This window comes from Puntigrus tetrazona, chromosome 13 (genome assembly GCF_018831695.1).
Source record: "Puntigrus tetrazona isolate hp1 chromosome 13, ASM1883169v1, whole genome shotgun sequence".
Lineage (NCBI taxonomy): Eukaryota > Metazoa > Chordata > Actinopteri > Cypriniformes > Cyprinidae > Puntigrus > Puntigrus tetrazona.
In genome coordinates, this window is record NC_056711.1 from 5959590 (window position 1) to 5982132 (window position 22543).

General features: G+C 37.2%; 1 protein-coding gene across 3 annotated transcripts; it reads right to left on the minus strand.

The window, feature by feature from the left end:
* Positions 1 to 1929: 1929 nt before the first annotated feature.
* atp10d (ATPase phospholipid transporting 10D) lies at positions 1930 to 22516 on the minus strand. Of its 3 annotated transcripts, none has more exons than XM_043255554.1 (23): positions 22338 to 22516; positions 20279 to 20639; positions 20002 to 20196; positions 14566 to 14770; positions 14016 to 14101; positions 13693 to 13799; positions 13460 to 13591; positions 13241 to 13353; positions 12321 to 12573; positions 11387 to 11601; positions 11041 to 11217; positions 9287 to 9911; positions 8126 to 8223; positions 7877 to 8003; positions 7602 to 7786; positions 6989 to 7256; positions 6818 to 6894; positions 6275 to 6400; positions 5987 to 6187; positions 5804 to 5884; positions 5599 to 5703; positions 4748 to 4935; positions 1930 to 3227 (listed from the first exon to the last, which is right to left on the minus strand). In XM_043255554.1, the coding sequence occupies exons 2-23, from the start codon at positions 20566 to 20568 to the stop codon at positions 2999 to 3001; spliced, it is 4083 nt and encodes a 1360-aa protein (XP_043111489.1). In that variant the 5' UTR covers positions 20569 to 20639; positions 22338 to 22516; the 3' UTR covers positions 1930 to 2998. The 3 variants fall into 3 exon arrangements, with proteins under 3 accessions (XP_043111489.1, XP_043111488.1, XP_043111490.1); XM_043255553.1 differs by having other exon boundaries at positions 20279 to 20642; XM_043255555.1 differs by lacking the exons at positions 20002 to 20196; positions 20279 to 20639; positions 22338 to 22516 and adding an exon at positions 16607 to 19029.
* Positions 22517 to 22543: the final 27 nt, after the last annotated feature.

The window sequence follows — 22543 nt, forward strand, 5'->3', positions numbered from 1 at the left end:
AAGAACAAATCTAGTCATTAGACCGCGATTTAATGAAGCACAATTATTAATAGGTATTCTTTCGCTAGAGGGCGAAATAGCAAATCGATCCCTTTATATCAGCGTTTCGCCCCTCACAGCTGCTTGTTTACGTTTATTCTTTGAGCAGATGCTTTTATCTATTGAGGAGCATGCAAATGATAAAAAATAATTCAGATCTGATAACTGGTGATTAAAGCGCGCGAGCTTACTTTACAGCGCTCCCATCATCAACTAAATACCTGAAAAAGAAAACATTTTAGTATAATGTGTATGAAAATGTTGACGATGCAAAAAAAAATAAATAAAAGTGGCTAATAATAAGCGTCCAGAATGTCACTGGAGTGTGTGTTAGGTGAACATCCTTTCGTTAGAAAAACCGCCTTAAAATCTGCCAAATGTTGTTATTCTGCGTATCTGTGGGTCTTATTTACTTTACATTTCTACACGTGTAAGCGTTATGAATACCTGCGAATAATAATAAATACATTTCCCTCGTAAAGGTGGCAATCATCTTTCTCCATTGATGGCCAACCCAAAGTTTTTGAGTTTTTTTTTTTTTGGTCAATAAAAGCCTTTAAAACTTATGATGTGCTTATTTTTATTTTTCGGCGTGCCATAGAAACCTAGAAAAATAACTGAATCAGCAAACTTTCCAAAACACGAAATTTATGTCAAGGGCAAAGGCCATGAATGTAGGCGACTTAATTAATACACTACATAAAATGGGAAATGCATATCTTCGTTGCACAGTTGGACATTAGAATGTTTTCTCTGGAAATATAAGAAATTATTTTTGTACTAGACTTTAAATTAAACTTAGCAACATGTTAATGAAATTAAGTCTCCCATGTGAGCTCGGCCTGCTGCTAATAGTAAAGTACAACACAGAAAATAAAAGAAAAATATGGCAAAAATTTGACCATGACTGAAATTCTTTTACTTTTCTAATTTATGTTTTTAGGGTGGGATTAGAATAACAACCATATTGTTCATCTACAGTCATGCCCAAAGATTTTACCAGTGACAGAAATGTTGTGTTTTGCGAGGTTTGCTGATTAATCTGTTGTGTTCGTTCACATCGTTTCTACATAACTGAGTCATCAGATGCACTTTAAATCATTCCTAAAAGCTTTACAAAAAAACAAAAACAAATTTCACTGTTTTCCGATCCTGACACTAATTGTATCAGCAGCACATGTGAAGGTGTGAATGAGTACTAGTCGGGTAAAATCACTATCAATATCAATTTGATTGTAAGAGCATGCTGACTGCTACAAAAGACAGATGCACTTCAAAAGAAGGAATGGACACATTGTGTTCTTGTCAGGAATGGTTACCTCCAAAGAAACACACGCAGCCATCATCGCTTTGGATAAAAACAGCTGTTAAAGTATATGTGTCATCTTTTGTGATACTATATATATAGTAGGATACTTTTTCAACTAACACTTGTTTATGCTGCCATCTCCTGACCACAGCACATTTTCACATGCATTATTAAAACCCCACATCTCATATACTTACAATGCTGTTATGCTGAAGTGTCATGCCCTATTTTTTTATGTCAAGTCGACTTTGAATGCAACTTCTAACTAAAAAAAAGTTACATTTGGTAGCATGTGTGACAACTTGCCCCAGCATGACAATTTATGAATTGTATCCTTTTCTGACTCAAAAATGTTGTATGTTACCCGTCTTGTGTGTGGACTTATTATTAATTATTATTTTCAGATTATTTCATTTCTGATGTGCCATAACAGAGTCGTTTTGTGTTTTTTTCTGGTAATTTGCCCTACATTGTACACAGTTCTGTCTAGTAACAAAACCTTACTTTGTAGTAACCGAGCCGTCTTGTGACTCAAAAAACCAACCAAACAAAAAAAAGAGAGACATGCAACTGGACTTGAGTGAACCTTAAAATAAAGACTTTTATTTTGCAGCCTGAACATCTTTCCTCTGTTGTTTATAACTGTTGCGTATGCGTTCATATTCAAGCAGTAGTCGCGTTTTAACGCTTTGTGTATTTTATTGCAAATTTACAAATGGCTCACATGAGATGCTAAATAATGACTATAAATAATGTTTTCTAGTCAGTGACTCAAAATCATCTTAGAAGATCATCCTGGATTATTAATTCACATTTTCAAAATTCAAGCATTCACTTTTGCAATGAAAATAAAATTGCATTGAAGTATAAAAAGCAATCTAGCGTTCATCATGAAATACTGGACTTGTCCACTTGTAACACATGCAGTCAGCACGTTCACTGTGAGATTGAATACACAGATGGACATCAAGGACCTCGGGTCACGAATACATTAGCTTCCGTTTATGTTCACCTCATTTTATTCCTGGGCAGGGAATGTTCATTTAATGTAAAGGCCTCATGGTACTGAACTCCTCCACGATCAAGACACAGCATCTCTCCGAATTATTAAGAGATTACCAGGAAAACAAAAAAGATCATTCCTATAGTCTCAAAGGGTATCAGTTGCGGTGTGCTAAAATAAATACGACTGTGGGAATTTGTGTTAGTTTGTGCAAGCTCATTTTCTCATGGTCTATGCAGATGCAGATGTGAAGTTCTGAATTTCTTTTACCCTCAAAAATGGAGTATTGCATTAAAGTAGGAGCAAAGTAGCCACATCATTTTGGCAAACACCAGCCACGTCCCGACCCACAATTCGTCCTCACAACTCTGAGGTTCTTGCGTAATTCTGGAGTGCATGTGTAATTACAAAATATCACAGGCACAGCCTTGTGAAATGTAAACGATTCTCTACAAAAGCAAGTTTCCAAGTCTATCCTGCGCTCACCGGACGGGAATGAGTTTGCTCCACAGAGCCCAGGTACTGTACATCACTGTGAAAACACTTACTGGGCAGAGAAAAGACAGATTTTTGTTGTCCGACTGGTCAGAGTATCTGCCGATTATTAAAGTGCAAGAATATACGGTCACGGGCCACTTCCCCATTGGTCATGAGAGAACAGCGCCGGCTTCAGCGATACAGTCTGTTAAATGGGGCATGTCTGCGTTCACACTGAGGTTCTGAGGGACGCGTCTGGAGGACAGTCTTTGAGAAACTCTGTTATGCTTCCACTGCTGTAAACTCATGGAGTAGTCTTGTGCTGAGAGTCTCTCCATTTTCTGTGCTCTCACCAGGTCAGATGGACAGATGGTGTTACAAAAGGCACGACACAGGATCCTGTGACACAGAAAGAGCCGAGAGTTAATCATCATGACAAGATAAAACCATAAGAGACTAATTCCAGTAAAGTCTGGCAGTTTTTTTTTTTTACCAGCCACTGCTGTAACTCCCACATGCATCTTTTCTATGCAGTTAAAATGAATACAACATAAATCCTATCCACATGAATTAGGAACAACTGAAAACTAGTTTGTCAAGACTGGATTTCAATAACAGTTAAAATAATGTTGCTTCCTTTAACTTGAAATTTTGTACATGCAGGTTGCTTGCATTCACTGCAAAAGATATACTAAAAGATAAACTAAGTAATCTTTGCGTCTAAAGGCTGAAATACTCAACATGACTTTTGCACAGATTTGCAGTCTGCATATTTTTAGCAGATTGAGTCTGCAAACTTTGATTCTATTCAATGAGAAGATATCAAACGTATTGTTTGCTGGGCTTGTTTGTAGGGCTGTCCAATTTGGCCAAATTTTTTATTATGTAACAATGTGAGTATAAATCAATGATTATAATTTTTATAGTTTAATTTCAAATATTTTAATTTTGATGGCTTACTATTTATTAAGTAATCCAGTAAGATTCAGCCAAATTACAGGAGGATAAATACGAAAATGTTATTTTTACACAGAGATTAGTAGATATGTTAGTAAAATATGTTGACTTTAGCAATGTTTGTTGCATTATGTGCCAATGGTGACCTTTTAAAAATGGGGAAACAGCACTTTTTGAGTTTCTTTCTCCAAAGTTTGTAACTCAAAAAGTGTCAAAGATATCTTAATGCCCTTTTAGATATTGGATCCTAACAAACTTTCCTTTTAGCATCTTTATTTTTTATGGCCCTATATGGTTTGGTTCAAGAGATACTGAATTTTTAATTTGGGTCTACAAATCTACAAAATTGTGGATTACATTCTCAAATATTCATCCATAACATTTAATATTTTGCCCTTCATCGCTATACAGAAGTCCTTGATGAATCCTCATTGGATTTTGCCAATATTGCAATTAAACTTTAGTTCACATAAACATAATACTTTAATACATAATCAAACTTATGCAAACGTATAATTGTTTAAACCACACTCAAATTAAACTATGTGGTGTACACCAATGGTAATAGAAATAAACACCTTATGAAACACCTTAATCACATTATTACTGCACCGAAGTGAGCATGTGCTCAAATGCGGTATGTCGTTTACATAATTTCATGAATGAACTCGCTGACATTGTTCTAAAGTTTTCCCTTCACTAAGAATCGCTAAATCAAGCGGTGCGGCATAGGGCAACCGTTCTGCACATCTCTAGACATGTTTTTCATTCGATCCTGCTGTTGGCTGTGCAAAAAATGGAGATAAAAAACAATATGTCTATATAATAATCTGAATAATTGCATGTAAACAGGTTTGCTTACAACATGTAATTGTCTTAATTATTATTTGAAAGTATTCAGTGTTACAATCCATTACTGTAACTGGTATGTAAATGAGCGGATTCAGATGTGTGTGTAATACCTAGGTAGCAGGGCCAGGACTGTGGTAAATCCACATACTAGGTAGTAGAGTGGCTGAGACATAATTTTTGTCTCAATGCCCAAGGGGTTTGTGGGAGAATTGCATGTCACACAGGTAAGGCTGAACAAGAGAACAAAGGCGTAATAGAACAAAGCACTGAAGAGCAGCAATGCAGTATGTATCCATGTCTGAAAAAAATAACATAAGACCAGCATTAGCATAAGATACAGAGAGAGTCACCCATAAGTAAAGACTTAATATTATTAATATGATACGGTATGCATGCTTTGTGACATGAAGTACTCAATACTGTGTTGTAAGCGTGATATTTTCTATAAGACTGTCAGACAGGATTTAACATGGGTGGGGCAAAACCTAAAAATCAACCAATTACTGCTGGGAATTTAATTTATTCACGCTTTTAAATGTAATTTTAAAACATATTAAATAGTAAGCACTTCTTTTAAATAGTTATTTTTTATTAATTACTTTCCTATTGTAATTTTGAATAAATCATTTCAGCGTTGGTGAGCGTAAGAGACTTCCAATAATCTTCCAAAAACATTAAGACGGCTAAATTATTCCAAGCTTCTACGTGTTAGTGTTTAAGAATTTTAGTTTTCATAATTGGGGCCAGATTTTTCCTAAACAGGGAAAATTAGAACTAGAGTGCAATTCCATAAAAGCAGGAGGAGAAAATTCTGTGTGTGATTTACTGCCAATGCTCAGTAAATCGATAAATAAATGGAGCAAATACCAGTAATTAAGCAATCACAAACGTTAGTAAATTGATTTCAATACTCTACTCCCATAAATTTTGCGCCTGGAAGGGAAACTGAGCAACTGCTCACCACTGTGCGGCTCTCGATGAGCTGATGCAAGAGGATGATGAGGAGAGCGGAGCCATTGATTGGAGAGCCAAAGGAAAATACCCCTATATCAGACCCTGCATATGCCTTCATAACAAAAAAAACAAATGTAAATTGTTAAATGTCAACACTGCTCTGACAATTCAACAGGATACCGAGTAAAGCGAAGAACTTTACAATAACTTACAAAGTAAGGTATGAAGAAACACACTAGACTTTGGTAAAACGCATCAAGAATATTCATCCAGAATGTTGACGGAAGATAGGCCTGAAAATCAAGCATCACATTACTACACAAATATCACCATCTTCATAACCACGTATAACACACTGCAAAACAACATAACGGATTGTGAGACAGGATGTCCACCTGAGAGTTTTGTCCAGACTTGTATAGATCAGGCAGGTCGAGGAGCGTCTCGCTGGACACATCTTTGTCCAGCACGCCGTATATGATTGGAGGGACGGAGGTGAAGAGCAGGTTGAAGAAGATTAAAACCCATGAGTTGGTCATTGTGCTGCCTGAAAATCCACAGAAGAACTGGTACCAGAACAAAAGGTTCACGTACATCTACATGAGAAAAGAAAAGGAGAGGAACAATCAGGACCACACTGATTCAGAAGATAAGGCTGCATGAGGAACTGTGTGATTACTCACCACGTTCTTGTAGAAGAAATAGAGGATCATGTTAGCCAATCGAGTGTAACACCAATGACCATGCACCAAAATGAGCTTTCTCAGGAACTTAAATCTAGAAATAGCAAAGTCGCTGGACATCACTGCCTATATATAGAGAGAAAGAGATCTTATTTATCAGACGAACTACAAGGCTTTCATTATAAAAAGATATTGTGTATTATCAGCAAAATCAGAAACTGCAGTTTGAATGAAATGATTGAAATGCACAATGCAAAACAACTGTTAAAAAGTTAAAAAGAGTTCTGTTTCTGCAAATTAACTGCTGAAGGACCATCTGACACTAACGACGTCACAGGAATAAATTACATATCAAAACAGTATATTTAAATTGCAATAAATGTATAATTTTACTGTATTTTTGTTCAAATACATGTAACCTTGATGAGCATAGGAGACAGACTTTTGAATGCAGTGCAATTAGTCAAAATTTGCCAAGATTTGTCAAAACGAGTAATGCAATTACACATCTTGTTTTGTTTTTGTTTTCTGCTTGCACTGTACCTGCATGCCCTCCTGGCCTGAAATGCCGATGCCGACATCTGCCATTTGAATCATACTGACATCATTGGCTCCATCACCTGAATATAAGCATCACACATTTCAGTTTGAACAACACTGTGCACTGACATTCAACCATGCCCCTTCATCAGATCTTTCGCTGGCCTTACTCACCTATAGCCAGGGTCATGACCTTCAGCTTGTCTCTGACGAGCCGCACCACCTGGCTCTTCTGCAGAGGAGTGGATCTGCAGCATATGACTGAGCGACAGCGGCACGTGAGCTCCAGGAACGACCCCTGTAGCTCCTTCTGCAGAGCGTAGTCCAGCGTACGGCCGTCAATGACCAACACACAGTCAGAGCTACCATCTTCAGACACGCCTTCCTTTGCCTTGCTTTCCATCTCCTGCTGTAACTCATGAAGTCGAGCCTCACATGTCTCCTGAGGAATAAAACACATATAGCAACATAAAAGACTCAACATATGAGTGTCCATTTTTCTAGGTTGGTTTTAATTGTATATTAATACATTTATTGATAGAACCGTTACCTCCCTTTTAGTTTAGGATTAGGTTGTTCAAGATTAGGAATTGAAATTATTATATAATATATATATATATTCTGTAGCATATGGAAAATATCACAACCAATGTGCAACAAGGTGAGACTAAAACATCCAGATTTATGACTCATTTTCAGTGGGAAGCATTGTTAAAAAAAAGCCTGCCAAAGAAGCTCAAAAACTTGCCACATTTATCATAAGTCTTGTTTTTCCACCTCTACTTACCTTGCTGTCACAGTTAGCCATCAATATGCAGTCTGTAGGTCTGAGCAGCTTGCAAGCAAAAGCAATATTAATTGCCGTCTCTTGTTTGTCCCCAGTGAGGACCCACACTTTAATCCCAGCTTCCTGCAGAGCCTCAATGGTCTCAGGCACCTCCTCCTGCAGGCGGTCCACTATACCCGTCGCCCCTTGAAGCCAAGACACAAACAGGCTAGGACGACCAACACGCAATAAAAATTCACGATTTAATTTTTGTCTTCAATGTCTTCGTATCTCACCCAGTAATGTGAGATTAGTTTCCAGTCTCTCTGCAGATTCGAGCAGAAGCTCTTCTCTGTTTTCAATGCTGGTTTCTGCATACTCGTGTGTCTTCAGCCAGGCTTTGTATTCCTGCTCTTCCAATACCTGTCAATCATATGCTGACAATTTGTTTCAAGACTCGACCTCCATGCAGAGGCATTTCAGTGCTGTGTGCAAAATGAAAGATAATAAATGTTGCAAATAAGAGAAGTGAGAGAAAGGCTTACTTTTTTAGCTACACAGAGAGTGCGCAGGCCCTCTCTTGCATACTGGTCCAGGTGTCTCTGCGTCCGATCCATGATCTCCCTAGAGAAACCATCTTCAACTGCACCCCAGATACAAACACAGAAAAAATAAAGACATGAGTTCTTAGGGTTCAATACTACATCTCAGATAAAAAAATATTTTACTGGAATTAGAACAAAATGACATTATGGACGAATGTGATTCTTAAACTTTAAGGCTATAATATAATTGAATACATACACAGTTTGTAAACTGAAATGGCAACCCTCTGTCCTGTCTGTAATCTACTAAACATACAGTGTTTCACACACTTGAGGGGATCATGACTCAAGGGCTTTTACACTTGATTCTTCTCAGAGGTCTCAAGGCACGGTCACATTGCAGACACTTTGAATAAATTTCATAGGCAAAGAATTCCCAATTGCACAGATTCCTATTGAGATAACTGAATTTTGGCCAAAGCATTTCAGCATACAATGGTTAAATACGACCGCACCCTCACAGTGCTTTTCTTCTTTGAACCAACAGAAAGCTGCCTTTTTAAATCCTTAACCAGAAGTAATATGAGATATCAACAGTATGAGATGTTACAAAAATATTTGCAACTTCCACAGAGATATTTGAAGATCATCATCTACTCACTCTTACGTTGTTCCAAACCTGTATTCATTTATTTCTGCAGTTTCTGGTCCTCATAGACTGCTGTAGTATTTCTCCATACATACTAAAAGGTCAGTGGGGACAAGCAACTCTACACATTTCTTTTCTTACAATCCACAAAATAAACTAGTACTGGTTTTCCCCCATTGAATTCCATAGAGTCAATGAGGACCAACTATGGTTTGGTTCTTCAAAATATCTTCTTTTGTGTTTAACATGAGAAAGAACCATATACAGGTTTGGAACTACAAGAGGTTGAGTAAATGAGAAAAATAAAATTTTGGGGTGAACTATTCCTTTCAATTTAAAATATACGTCATTTTGCTTTGAAGTAAATCTATCCGCGCTTGCAGAACATTGTGTTTATCAACTGAAACAAAATCAATTTAAGTCCAAAAACTGTATGATATCTGAAGCATTTGCATTGTTTGGGACAGTGCGAACCAATCTTAATAAGACTTAAAAGACGTCACCTCACATACCTGTTTCAGCCAGCTCCATAATGACATTATCAGCTCCTTTAGTGTAAACGACCACCTCTCCAGTGAGCGGATGGCGCACCACAACAGACATCCTCTTGCGAGCAGAATGAAATGGCAGAACGTGTAGCAGAGGGATGGACAGCGGCCCGGTGCCTGGAACAGCTACAAGGACTTGCTCTGGGGACCGGCCAAGCAGAGTACACCCATAGGCCTTCGCTGCTTGCACCAATGCTGCCTCATCCGGACTCTCCGCCTCGTACAGCAACTCTTGCGCCTCATCTTCATCATCGCTCTCTGACTCATCACTAGAGTTATCTTTGGCCTTCAGCATGTCATCCACGTCCTCGCTCCACGCTCCACTGGAAAGGGCTGGAGTGACGGGGGTGTCTGAAGGGGTGCCGGAGGGTGTGTTGGGTGACTGTAGGATTGTGATGGGTGTTTGCGGGCTGCTGTTAGGGAAGTAGGAAGCCGAACGACCCCGAGTGAAGAGTTTTTTGGTTAGGCTGGCAGGAGTGTCTGTGTTCTGACTAGGTGATGAGGGAAAGCGAGGCAGACTCAGCTTCTGAAACATAGCCTTTATCTCCTCTAGAGAGCGCAGGGGTGTGCGAACCACGGGCATCTGAACCTGATATCACAAATTAATATTAATCACGTATTCACAACAAATGTTAATTCAGTTTGATAGCCAGCCTAAAAAACTGACTGACTATTCCTGCAAGGTGACATCCAATGAATAATTTTCAGAGAAACATGTCCACTAAAAAAAACACAGATTAAGAAAAATGTCTATACTATCACTATCACCATTTGCCCTGCAGATTTGTAAAGATGCTTAATGCTTAATAGTAAAACACTGTTAAAACAAACAACAATAATCAGACATTTAAAAAAAATATGGACACATTTTTTAATCATTGACACAAATGTAATAATTCCAATAGAAATGCATCTGAACTGGAATTTGAAGTGAGAGTGAAAGATTTGTTTTTTACACAGATTCTGGGTTCAAGTTGGACATAGTTTTGCAGTGTTGACTAAAAAACTGCTTGGTTTGACAGCGACTGAAAGTGATTTCATTGTGAGTGGTGCTTCATGCATCCCTTCACTACTGACAATAGACAATGGATCTTTTTGTCTGTAATGAATCTCTTTTGCCTTTACCGACATTTTGCTAAGTGACTACACATAGCACTTGCCATACTAATTGTAATGGTTTTTGCATTTAAAATGCTTGTATCAGAACACTTAATACAAAAAACACTCAAAATTATAGCAATATGTGACACTTGTGAAGCAGTCTGAAAGTGCACCAGAGCTTGAAGGGGGATGAATTGAAAGTTCTTTCCTGAGAAGGTTTTACCATGCAAACCTGTAGTTAAATGCACATAAGTCTGTAAAAACACCAATTAAAGCATCACTGTACTACTGAAAAAAATAGAGATCTACTGTATTATTTAAAATGTTAATTGGTGAATATGAAAAAATAGATAAAACTGTAGTATGAGGACCAATTAATCTAACTATTAATGAATTACTTAATAGCATGCCTCTGCATTTATTAATACTTAATCTGCAAGACCATATTCTACATTCCTAATCGTACCCAATAGCAAAATTTAACAACTCGCTCACTATTAATAAGCAGCAAATTAGGAGTTTATTGAGGAAAAATCAATGGTTAATGGTTTGTTAATAGCAAGAATCAAAATAAAATGCAAAAATGATAGCATGAGTTTGAGATTATCGCTTCATACCACATGTCTTGGCTGAGTGGGTGAGGAAACTACCACGGTGTTACAGACAGTGAGGGCGAGAAAGAAGTCGAGTATGTGAGAGATTTCAGCAGCTTGCTGTCGGAGAGGAGAACGCATGGGTGAAGACAGCGAGTTCAGCTTTGCCTGAAGCTGCGGGTCTGGAACCACGGCACACTCCTAGACGACAATTGACAAAATGACACAACGTCACATGCGTGCCAATGAATACTTGGGGTGTGTGTTACTCTAAACATTAACAGATCACTAATACAGGGAATAAAGTAATAAAGACATGAAAAGTACACATGTACAGTAAATATTATAGATATGTCTGTTCTTGTCTCACCATGGTGCTGCTGAAGGCTCCAGGTGTGTGTCTGCGGAGTGTGTCGTGGACAGAGTGTGTGTCTGACTCTGCAGTGAGGGTATTGAGGGACACTGAACTCCGGTTGCAGCTGAGTGATTTACAGCTCAGTGACTTCCTGCTAGTGCGGGACCTCAGGGTGAGAGAGTGATCTGCATCGAGACAGCCCTGCTCCTCATACTGTTCCAGAGAAACCGCTGAAGAGTAACAAGTAAACAGGATCATAATCAGGGGACTACCGATAGTTATTATTAGAACACTATCAATATCGTATATAAACACCACAAGTTAAACACATTAAATATCATGAAGGTAGATCAAACCGAATACATTTTACACGTCGATAAATGGTAAAGCTAATTGGTAATAGTAGCTAGTAAAATGTAGTGAAGATAGATAATATAAAGATTTTATTTTTAAAGACTGATGGAGGGAGAAAAACGTATATAAATGATTTACGCCAAAAATGAAATACTTTTGCTTTTACTTAATTTTCCACAATTTATGAGTATGTTAGGCTGACATAAGCACGTTAAGTTTGACAGCTCTAGAAAAACATTCTGTAAAATAAATGTAACACTTTCTATTCAAATTCTATTTCATTAAAAAAAACTTGTACCTCTTAGACTAACACTAGCTGCTCTATTCTTTCAGTATTCTATCTACTTAGTATCTTTTAAATTATTATACAATTAAAAAAAAAACCTTGGTATATGTAGTGCGTTAAGCTAACTGAGAATTATAAAGGTGTCATAAAAGCGTCTACCATATGACTAAATATAAATGTAAAATCTGTCTCTAATCATTATTGAGATTAAAAGTAAGCCAGTCAATTAATTTAACATTTCAAGTGAAATTTTTTATTCTTTAATTCTTTATTACTGGCATGCCAATCGTGAAGGTGCAGTAAACTGACCGTTCTCATGGTGAGGGTACTCGGTTCCTGCAACAGTGCAGCGGCGGAACAGCATGCGGTTCTCTGTGAGGGTTCCCGTCTTGTCAGAAAACAGATACTGGATCTGTCCAAGATCTTCTGTGATGTTCAACGCTCTGCACTGCACTCCTGTGTCCAGCACTGGGTTATACAGATCTAAATCATTCTGAATAAAATAAATCTGTCCCAGCTTCACAATCTCTATGGACACATAGAGGGAGATGGGAATCAGCACCTGCAACAGAGGAGAAGGACAGCAATGTCAGATATCCTATGTATGTACTTTTAATGAGCTTCATTTCTCCTTCTTCAGTGACACATTGGTCCTTCAGAAATCCTTCTAATATTCTAATTAAGTTTTTGGTATTATCAGTGTTGAAAACTGCTGAAAAACTGTCGTAAAAGCTTCTGATGCTTAATAATTTTGTTCTTAAGGTTTTCGTTTTAAAGACATTACTACTTTTAATGACCAAGGGTGTATTAAATTGATCAAAAGTAACAGTAAATAAAATCATAATGCTACAAATTATTTCTCAAGTAATAAAAGTAATACTAAAAATATAAAAATGTAAACTTTTTTCACAAAATTATTAAGCCAAACTGTTTCCAACACTGACAATAGTAAAAATTTGTCAGCAAATTAGAAGTAATGAGCGAAAGTGTAATCAGCAAATTAGAAAGATGTGATGCTAAAGACTTAAATTCAGCATTGCTATGACAAAATTAAATTACACTGTAATAATATTCCAAATAGAAAACAGTTTAAAAATGACATTTAAAAAACATTTCTGCTTCTGTTCTGTACATTTAATTAAACAAACAAAGAGACCTAATTATTTGACTGGTAGTGTACATGTATTTGTTTGTGTAGATATCAGATGTTTTAGCTCACGATCACTTACCTGCAGAACAATGATCATGGTCCAGAACATGTAAAAGGCAGCGAGAGCAGGATGCGTGTTGTCAGGGATCATGTAAACGGGATTCTGTAGTCCACTCAACCAAAAACCATGACCTGTAGATCACAACCACAAAATTGAACTAAACCCCCAAAAGCATGAATAACTTAGTACTTAAAAGTTAAATACTCTCACAAGTATGTCAATGACCGTAATACTAACCTACAGCAGCAATAAGGCACATGAGCAGCAGTAAAACGACACACCAGAGGACGTCCATATTGAGTCTGCGCTCCAGTTTACTTCGTTTGTAGCGCGGCCCACTGTTATTCTGCATTGCTTTTGTCTCATGACCTGAACACACGAACAAACATTTTTATTGCTCAATTGAGGTCTCTGTACAACGACCATGTCACATCGAAGTCAATCTCTGAGTGCAAAGATGTGAAACTGACCCGCATAGACCACAATGCCAATCACAGTCTCCGTGTTCCTCACAGTGCAGCTCCTCAGGAGCAGGTTTTCACTGTGGAGTCCAACCCGCACCTTACCTGGATGCTCCCTGTGTACAAAAACGAAGTCTCAGTTAGCTCTTTCGAAGAGATGGTTAGCAGAGTTAAGCCAAATATATCAAAGACATGATACAATTCAACTATAATATATCTCGACATAAAAATAGCCACAGAAGCTAGAAATAGCATTAAACACAAACAAACAAAAACAAAGCCATTATTGTTTTCATTAAAAAATTATTTAAGTCGTTCACTGCTTTACTCACATGAAGCCTCTGAACCGTCTCAAGTCATTGTTGGGATTTTCACACTCAATGTAACTGCTGTAGTTTTCTGGAACAAATTCAGATCCCTAAAGGAAGATCACATCACATTTTAACATACCGTTCAAAGAGGGTTTTTAATTAAAATTAAGAATTTCAGCATTTAATGAGACCTGTTTTTAGTAATGAAAACATTTATTTAACGTGAACGTTTATTTAAATTCATAACTTCAGAACTGAAATATCACCACGACTCCTAGTACATCATAAAAGCAGGCGTGTAGTCATAAAAACATAAAAGCAAACCTTCCAACAAAAATAGCTTGCAATTTATACAACTTTTCTGTCACGTGACCTTCACGGGGGCATCGTTCAGAAACAAAGAATCATAGATGATGTAAATTAAAGTCACTGTCTATATAAACTTCATAGACTTTAATACCAAAACTTATTTCACCTCATATAAACATGCACAATGTGTATCATATATAATAACATTACTTCAAAAAGCATTTTCTTATTTAAAAAAAAAGAAAGAGAAAAAGCCACTCACCTGCTGTGGAAGGTCACGGACCACCTGCCTTTGTTTGAGGTTGGTTTCTCCATCCAGGTTGGCCGTCTCAATGTGACACACTCCGTTAGGATCAGATGAGTGCAGCAGCACCATGTCAGCAGGAATGATCTCATTACAGCAGAGACGGACCAGATCGCCAACACACACCTCTGCCCAACGCCGCTCCACATACTGCTTCTGCTTCCTTCGACACAAACACACACACTCTTTATTTGGGTGCACTGTTAAAAATGGAAGAACAACAGGAATCAAATACAAGAAAAAAAACAGATTCGTGCAGAATTTTCCCCAAATATTTGGTATCACAATACGTGTTATAACGACCATGTTTTATGCGTGGTTATGTATAGCAAAGGGGTCGTGTCATGAGCACGTTTAATCTGTATTAATGGCTGTCTGCATCAACAATACTTTGCTCATTCCTAATGTTGAATTGTTTTCATTACACAAGATGATTACTTTAGGAACAACAAAGGCAAACATACTATTTAGTGCTCATTAAACGAAAATATTTCGACTGCAGACTGATCAATCAGAATACACTATTCCTGATGTTTATTATTAGTTAAAACAGCACTCAAAACCAGTCTTGCAGGTGAATATTTGCAGAACCATTGTGAAACAAAGCATTCAGTATATACCTGCATCATTCCACATGCCAGGAAAATACAGGTATATGCATTTCTAATGATCCTTTGTTTCTGTGCTTCGGTGTGCCATATGATTAAAGCGAACTGCTTTATGCCTACTGAACTAAACAAACCAGCCTCAATGCCATAGTAATCAAGCAAACGCTGCGCTTCATTGTCACCCACGGCAACAGCTCCATAACAGGAAAACTAATATGACCCCCTGCGGCAAGACAATCACAAGGGAGCCTTTTTTAACTCAGCAGAATTAACAGCTTAGCTGGAGCCAAATGTTGAATAATTCAACATTTTGGTACAATATTTGTCAGGTCATTAGTGCGAAAAGGCAAAATATAAACAGTGTCTTCACACTTGTTATTTACAGACAGTTCTCTTTACACTGTATACAGTAGCAACATGCTACAAATACTCCCATAAGCCTCCAAAAATACAATATAATCTCAACAGCAGCATTTGAACACTTTATTTTAAAATGACAATTCTCGTTGTTAACAAACCATTAACTTCAACTTTTGCCTCAATAAACTCCTGATTATCGCCAAATATTTATAGTTAGTAAGGTAGTTGTTAAGTTTAGGCATTAGGTAGGATTAGGGAAGTAGTAAAAAGCCATGCAGAATATGTGCTTCAACTAATAAACAGCCAATATGTTTACAATGAGCATGTTAATAAACATATACTGTAGTTAATAGTGAGAACTGGTCCCTTTTTTTTATTCAGAGAAATCAAACTTTGCAGTCTATGAATCATATATCTGTAAAAATATGCCATTGTTTTTACACACACACACACACACACACACACACACACACACAATACAAAGACCTCTGATCAAGAGATATCCGCTCAATTATAAAAGACAGTTTAATAATAACTATACTTCAAGCTAACCATTAACTAAAAGGCACGCTAATAAAAACATGACGCACATGGGTTACAGCATAGGATACAAATTGAAAATAGACACAGAAGCTTGGTAGATTGGAAATTCAAAGAAACATTGTGGCTATGGCACCTTACCAAGCTAATACAAAATAATGTTTTTGGAAAAACCAAAGTTTATTGGATTTGGCACAAATAAAGTTATGAAGCCACACCTACAAATGTTTGAGGAACAAGCCGGTGTTGGGATCAAGAAACTGTCAAAAGTTAAATATCTGGGACAAGTCACCTCACAGCTAGGTTAAATAATACCTACTGAAGAACAAAACTTGCATGTAAATACTGAACACTACGCTATGATCCACCGATAGCAGATATCAGCTGCCGCGCCGCACATGGTTAAAGTTCAAAATGACGTATGCACCTGCAGACTGCGTCTTATATGTATATTTTCAATTCTGACATTCAGAAAAGTGTCATACGTTTACCTGTCATAAACTTCACATAAGCGGTTATTGACCTTTTGGTCAGACTTCCTCCGACGCTGGTCTTCCCAAAGGTCTTTAACAGCAGTAATGGACATCACGAAGACAATAGGAATAATCGAGATCTCTGGCTGGAAGGCATTTACAATCGGCACGAAGTTCAATGCGCCCAAAAAGACAAAGTATACATTAGCGAAACGATGAAGCTGCTCGAAAAGGTTCTTGGGAATGAAAGACAGGAAGGTGTACTTGGTCGTCCGGACTTTATTCCTGCTGTACGACTGCTGTAATTCCTTTATTTCTTCGTGTTCAGTCCAACTTGGCATGACAACTCTTCTGTTTTTGGCCAGATCTTTTGCCATGCCACCTCCTTGATCTTGCTCCAACTGCTGAATCATTGCAGCCGGACTCTTCCGCTCAGCCTTAAAAAACGGTCCAGCCAATTTAGGCAGATTCTCTATCCCAAGCATATCCGACAGGTCTCACCATCACTAGTCAGATTCATGGCTCTGATTCCGTCCCAGCCAATATCAACACAAGCAAGATCTGACACCTGAGAAGCCTTATGCTCTTCAAAACCTTTGTCCCAACAGTGGCGTGTGTGGCTCAGAAACCTGTAATAATCTACAACATATAGACCAGGCCGCTCCTTGTCCAGGAAACACTCCCAGGCATCATAAACAAAGTAGACGTAGAGCTTTTTATGACTCAGAAGCGTTTTTTTGACAGGGAAAACTGAGGGCTGGTAAATACGCAACCTGTTTGCAGTGTGACGTTTATCTCGGACACAGAACACATATTATTTATCATCTAAGGAGCTCTGGACTTTTGAAACCAAGATTATTATTATTACTATAAAGCTTAATGAGGACTGGATACAATAAGAATTCCTTTATCAAGGCTATTTTTAATTGCATGTTGTGGATATAAGTGTTTTACAGTAGCTATAGTTAAACATAGATAAAGGGAAAGCAATGTGCGCTGTCTCTTATTACAAGAAATGAGCACTGGCTATAAGGGGTGGCAATTTCACAACTACATTTGAAGTTTCACATCAAGACACTAGAGTTCATTAAAATATACGTTCAAGGAAATACTGAGGCATTGTTTTAGAAATAGACCCTTTATTGGGCAATTCTTTACATTGAAAACTGAAGAAAGAATAAAAGAAAATCATTAATTTGAATGGCTAAAGTCCTTAGAAGGAAGTTTTGCACAATAGGGAAATCATGCAATGCTATTTCTTAGAAATTAACTGTTAGTGTTTGGTTAGTGAATCTGTGTCGACAGCCATCACTTTTTAATGATAGTAAAAGTGGAGAGTTCCACTTTTATGGTAAGAAAAAAATAAAACACTAAACAAAAAACAAAACCACAGCGTTGGTGGCCAATTCTAGCCAGCTGAATTGGTGTCTGAGACTATGATGAGAGAGATCCCTCTGATTGGCTGTTCATCATAGTAAACCAGTGCACGGAAAGAAAGAAAGTGACGGTCAAGAGGCCATAGACAGCTGTTAAGTTTCTGCGTGAAATCAAAATTGGCTATTTATTTTGTTAGCGTACGTTGCTGTTTTTGTGGTAAACAATTCATCCATGCCACCAAAAAAAAAAAGAAAAGTAGTTTGCCTTCGGAATTTTTAATCCAAATCTGAAAATTCTCCTACTGTCTCAAAATGACGGGTCTTTTCTGAAGACATCGGTTTGACAGCTTGGGCATTAGCATGACATCCTTAACTACACCCTCCAACTGTCAGTGTTCATTTCTGAATCAAATGCCTACTTTACTACATCCAATCAATTGCAGTAGAAGAAACAAGCCACGCCCTCTATTGTCCTCATTCAATGCTGTATTTCTTGGAAGTACGTCACAATAAGGAAGTAAAATCGGTCGAAACTTTCAGTTTGTATGAACTTTCTAACCTTGGGATCCTTCTAACGGATATGTCAAGATGCAGGTGATACAGTGCGCCAGAAACAACACTATGTACATTTTCTTCTTCTCTTTGTTAGCTTTTGGGTGCTTATGAATAACACCACCTATCCTCCCGCTTTGTCTTGTCTAATAGTTACATGGTTTTTGGAGAGATGTAAGTGACATGCAAGGTCTTTAAAGCTGGTGGGAAATTTGGGCTAAAAGTTACAGTATGTTTTAGGAGTTTAACTAAGTCATTTATCTCTAAAGATAAAAAGAAAACGTTTTTTTCACGGTATGACCCTTTGAATATGCCACTGTCACAAGATGCAGAACAAATCAGAAGATATCACATTTTATCCAAAGCCCAAAGCTCAAAAACAGTGACAGATTAAGAATATGATTCTCCACGAGCCTGTTGAGCTCTAAACTTCATATACTGCATACATATTTTTTGCATACTCATTTACTAAAAATTTCATTGGAAAAACTGAACTACACTAAAGAAAAAATTAAAAATTATAATATCATTAATTGTAAAAGAAAATATAAGATAATGACAAAAATGACAAAAACAACAAACTTACTAAAACCATAATTATAACGAAAACTGAAAATATAAAAATAAATGCTAATTCAAAAGTAAATGCTGCTATAATGTGTAAATACCACTGAATAAAACTTATTCCAAATAGCCTCAAACTGATAAAGTAACAAAATAAAAAAATTATTCACTGAATATTTTGACAAATGTGACCCTGGACACAAAAGCAGTCTGAAGTAGCACATTTATATCTGTAGCAATGGTATGGGTCAAAACGAAAGATTGTTCTTTTATGCAAAAATCATTAGGGTGTTATGCAAAGATTATGTTCTCTAAAGATTATTTGCAAACTTCCTACTGAAAATATATCAAAAGTTAGTTTTCGATTAATAATATGCATCGCTAAGAACATTTAGACAACTTTAAAGGTGATTTACTACATTTTTGGATGTTTTGCACCCCCGTATTTCAAATATTGTCCTATCCTAACAAACCATAGATCAATGGATAGCTTATTTATTCAGCATTCAAAACCCATATGACTGGTTTTGTAGTCCAGGGTGACATATTAAAATCACTTTGTAACCATCTGCATTGCAGGTCGAATTGCGTTACTTTTATCCATCAGTAAAATAGTCATTTTTAATTGAAATATGAAAAAGACAAAAGACAGTTATATATTCTAACAATCTGTCTCATTCTATGGTTCTCATAGATATTCATCCATCTTTGTCTGGTAGAACACTGAAACAGGTCATAATGCAATATGGGGCAAATCCAGGGAAATAACCAACTAAAAGTTACTACGTGAATTCCACAAATCAGACAAGAAAGGAAGTTACAAAACTCACCCAAACACCCACACAGAAACCGAAACAGTCACATGAACATGAACGTCTTCTCATCCACTACATCATATTAACAGGATGAACATATACTGACCAGCTGTAGACGTGCGTCAGTGTGTTGTTAATTTTCTTATCATAGCGGTAACGCCTGTAGTCCTCCATGGCGTCTTTGAAAGCAATGACGGTGAGCACCACGGCTAGCGGTATCATGGTAATCTCTTTCTGAAATGCTTCCACCACTGGGACCCAATTCAGCAACACCAAGAACAGGAAGTACAGATTTGCTGCTCTATTATCAGAAACCAAATGTGTCAGTAAGTCACACAAAAAAAAACTATATAATGCATAACACATTCCACTCAGCATCTGACCTGTGAAACTGCTGGAACAGATTCATGGGGATGAAGCTGATGAGGGTGTACTTGGTGGTCCGGATGCTGTTGTCTTGAAAGCCCTTGGAGAAGCTGTGGTACTCCACTTGTTGTGGACCGCATAGTGACACCACCACTCTTCTCTTTTCAGTGAGCCGCTGAACCAGAGGGTCCTGAGCATCCAGACTACTCTTAGCAGGAAGCGATGAAGGAGGAGAGTACCAGCCCCTCCTCCTGTCTGTGGATATCAGCTGCAGACATCTGTGACGAACCCAGTAGAGTCGCTCCATGAGGACGAAGAGATCCCAGAGCCAGAGGAGACAAAATGGCGAAGTCCCCGCGTACTCCACAAGCAGACCTCCTACTGAACACATAAACACATGTACAAAAATAAAAGAAATCCGCGCAGTAAATTACTTGCAACCAGCCATTTCTTCTGTTTCTGAATCCTGTTGAACAAGCTCAACATATGACCAACCACAACGCAGAAGTTGTGCATGTAGCTAATACCATTTTCAAGCTAACCTATACTTCCCTATAACAAATGAAGAGGAAGAAGTGTTTGACTAGTTTCAAATTAAACCATCTTATATTTCGCATAGGCCTAAACACAAGAGGTTTCACTCTTTTGCAGACATACCGCAAGAGAGACATGACCTGAAATGGACAAAAAATGTCTCCCTAAAACAAAAATGACTATATAAAAAACATACACATAACAAGTTAAGAATATGTGTGTGTGTGTGTGTGTGTGTGTATATATATATATATATATATATATATATATATATATATATATATATATATATATATATATATATTTTTTTTTTTAACCAAGAACTAGAAATTTGTTTTCCTGTTATTTACATGGCCTGCAAGTACAATGAAATTCAGATTTCTTGTAATGTAAAACAATGAGATCTTTTTAGCAGTATAGCAGAGCACTTACAAAAATGTGCATAAATATCAGTTGTCGCTCTGTATGTCCAAATATTACGTCTTTGGTGAGATGATACGCAATACAATACAATAATGGCTGCAAGTCATGCATATGATTCACAAAAGCCTTTATATTTACACATGCACTTTAATATGATTTTCTAAATATGATTTATACATAATCAACTAAACCTAGTAATTAAAGATTTCACTGTAAAAAGAAAGTTGTGTAAAACAGGGTTTTTTTCTGTAAAGTTTCATCATGCCGATTATTTGGGCCTTAGAAAAGTATGTATTAAAATCTAACACTGCAGGCTTTATACGGTTTAATATTATACTGGAAAAAACCCTTAGGAGCTCTCACAGGCCTGTGAGATGACAAGTCACTAATTACACATTCATTACACATTCATGAGAACAGGTTACACGCATGTGGGGTCAGTTGTCACAACTGAACCTGGCATTTCACAGTAAGCTTTACATAAAAAAGCTGATTTTAAAACAACAGAAAAAAACTACATTCTTACAACATATCAATTAGAGCAGCTGAAAACAGCAAAACAAAAAAATAAATAAAATTTAAAGTATTTTTTTCATATTCACTAATTAATTTTGGCAGCAACAAAATATCTCATGTCGCTGTTGAGTAGTTCATTAATAATGCAATCTTATACCGTATATACCGTACTTATACTGTATTATTAAATGTCATTCAAGCTCATTTCCTTAATAATTATTTGTTTCGTTGTTACTGTGAACGTTGCGTTTGTTTTATAATAATAATAATACCGTTTAACATTTGTACAGAAGTGAATCACGTGCTCATAGGAAGATAGAATCAAAAAGATAGTGAGGAAAATATAATGGTTTGACCGTAAAAAGAGAAAAGCTCCGTTTTTACACATCCGGTAACACACTCACGGACACCTATGAAGCGTACAATAGATGTGAAAGTGACCTCAAGTGAATGCAGGTCAGGAGTGTAAAATCATAAAATCTTTATGTCGGCTTTATGGCCCAATATGTGCGTGCACTTCTTAAAGAACCCAATAAGAGGCGTCTGGATGGGAAACAAGGCAGCGGCCAATGCATATTTAAGAAAACAAAGCCTTAAACTTACCGTCGAGTCATAGACTTGGCCGCTTTTCAGAGTAAGATCCCGGACAAAACATGCATCATCTTTTCCGTTGTTATATTTAACCGTTATAAAGCTTACATAACCTACATCGGAGAACTTTTTCCTGCATTGAGCTCGCCTCGCGCTTGAGGATCCTGTTCGCTCTGATCATGATCATCACCCAGAGGCGCTAGACACAAATACACCCA

Excerpts from the sequence above, each read along its gene's own strand:
- atp10d (XM_043255554.1), bottom strand. The coding sequence starts at position 20,568 with ATGGAGCGACTCTACTGGGTTCGTCACAGATGTCTGCAGCTGATATCC. Across the intron at positions 7,257-7,601 it reads TGGCTAACTGTGACAGCAAG|GAGACATGTGAGGCTCGACT; the intron begins GTAAGTAGAGGT and ends TTTATTCCTCAG. Across the intron at positions 4,936-5,598 it reads TCATCGAGAGCCGCACAGTG|ACATGGATACATACTGCATT; the intron begins GTGAGCAGTTGC and ends TATTTTTTTCAG.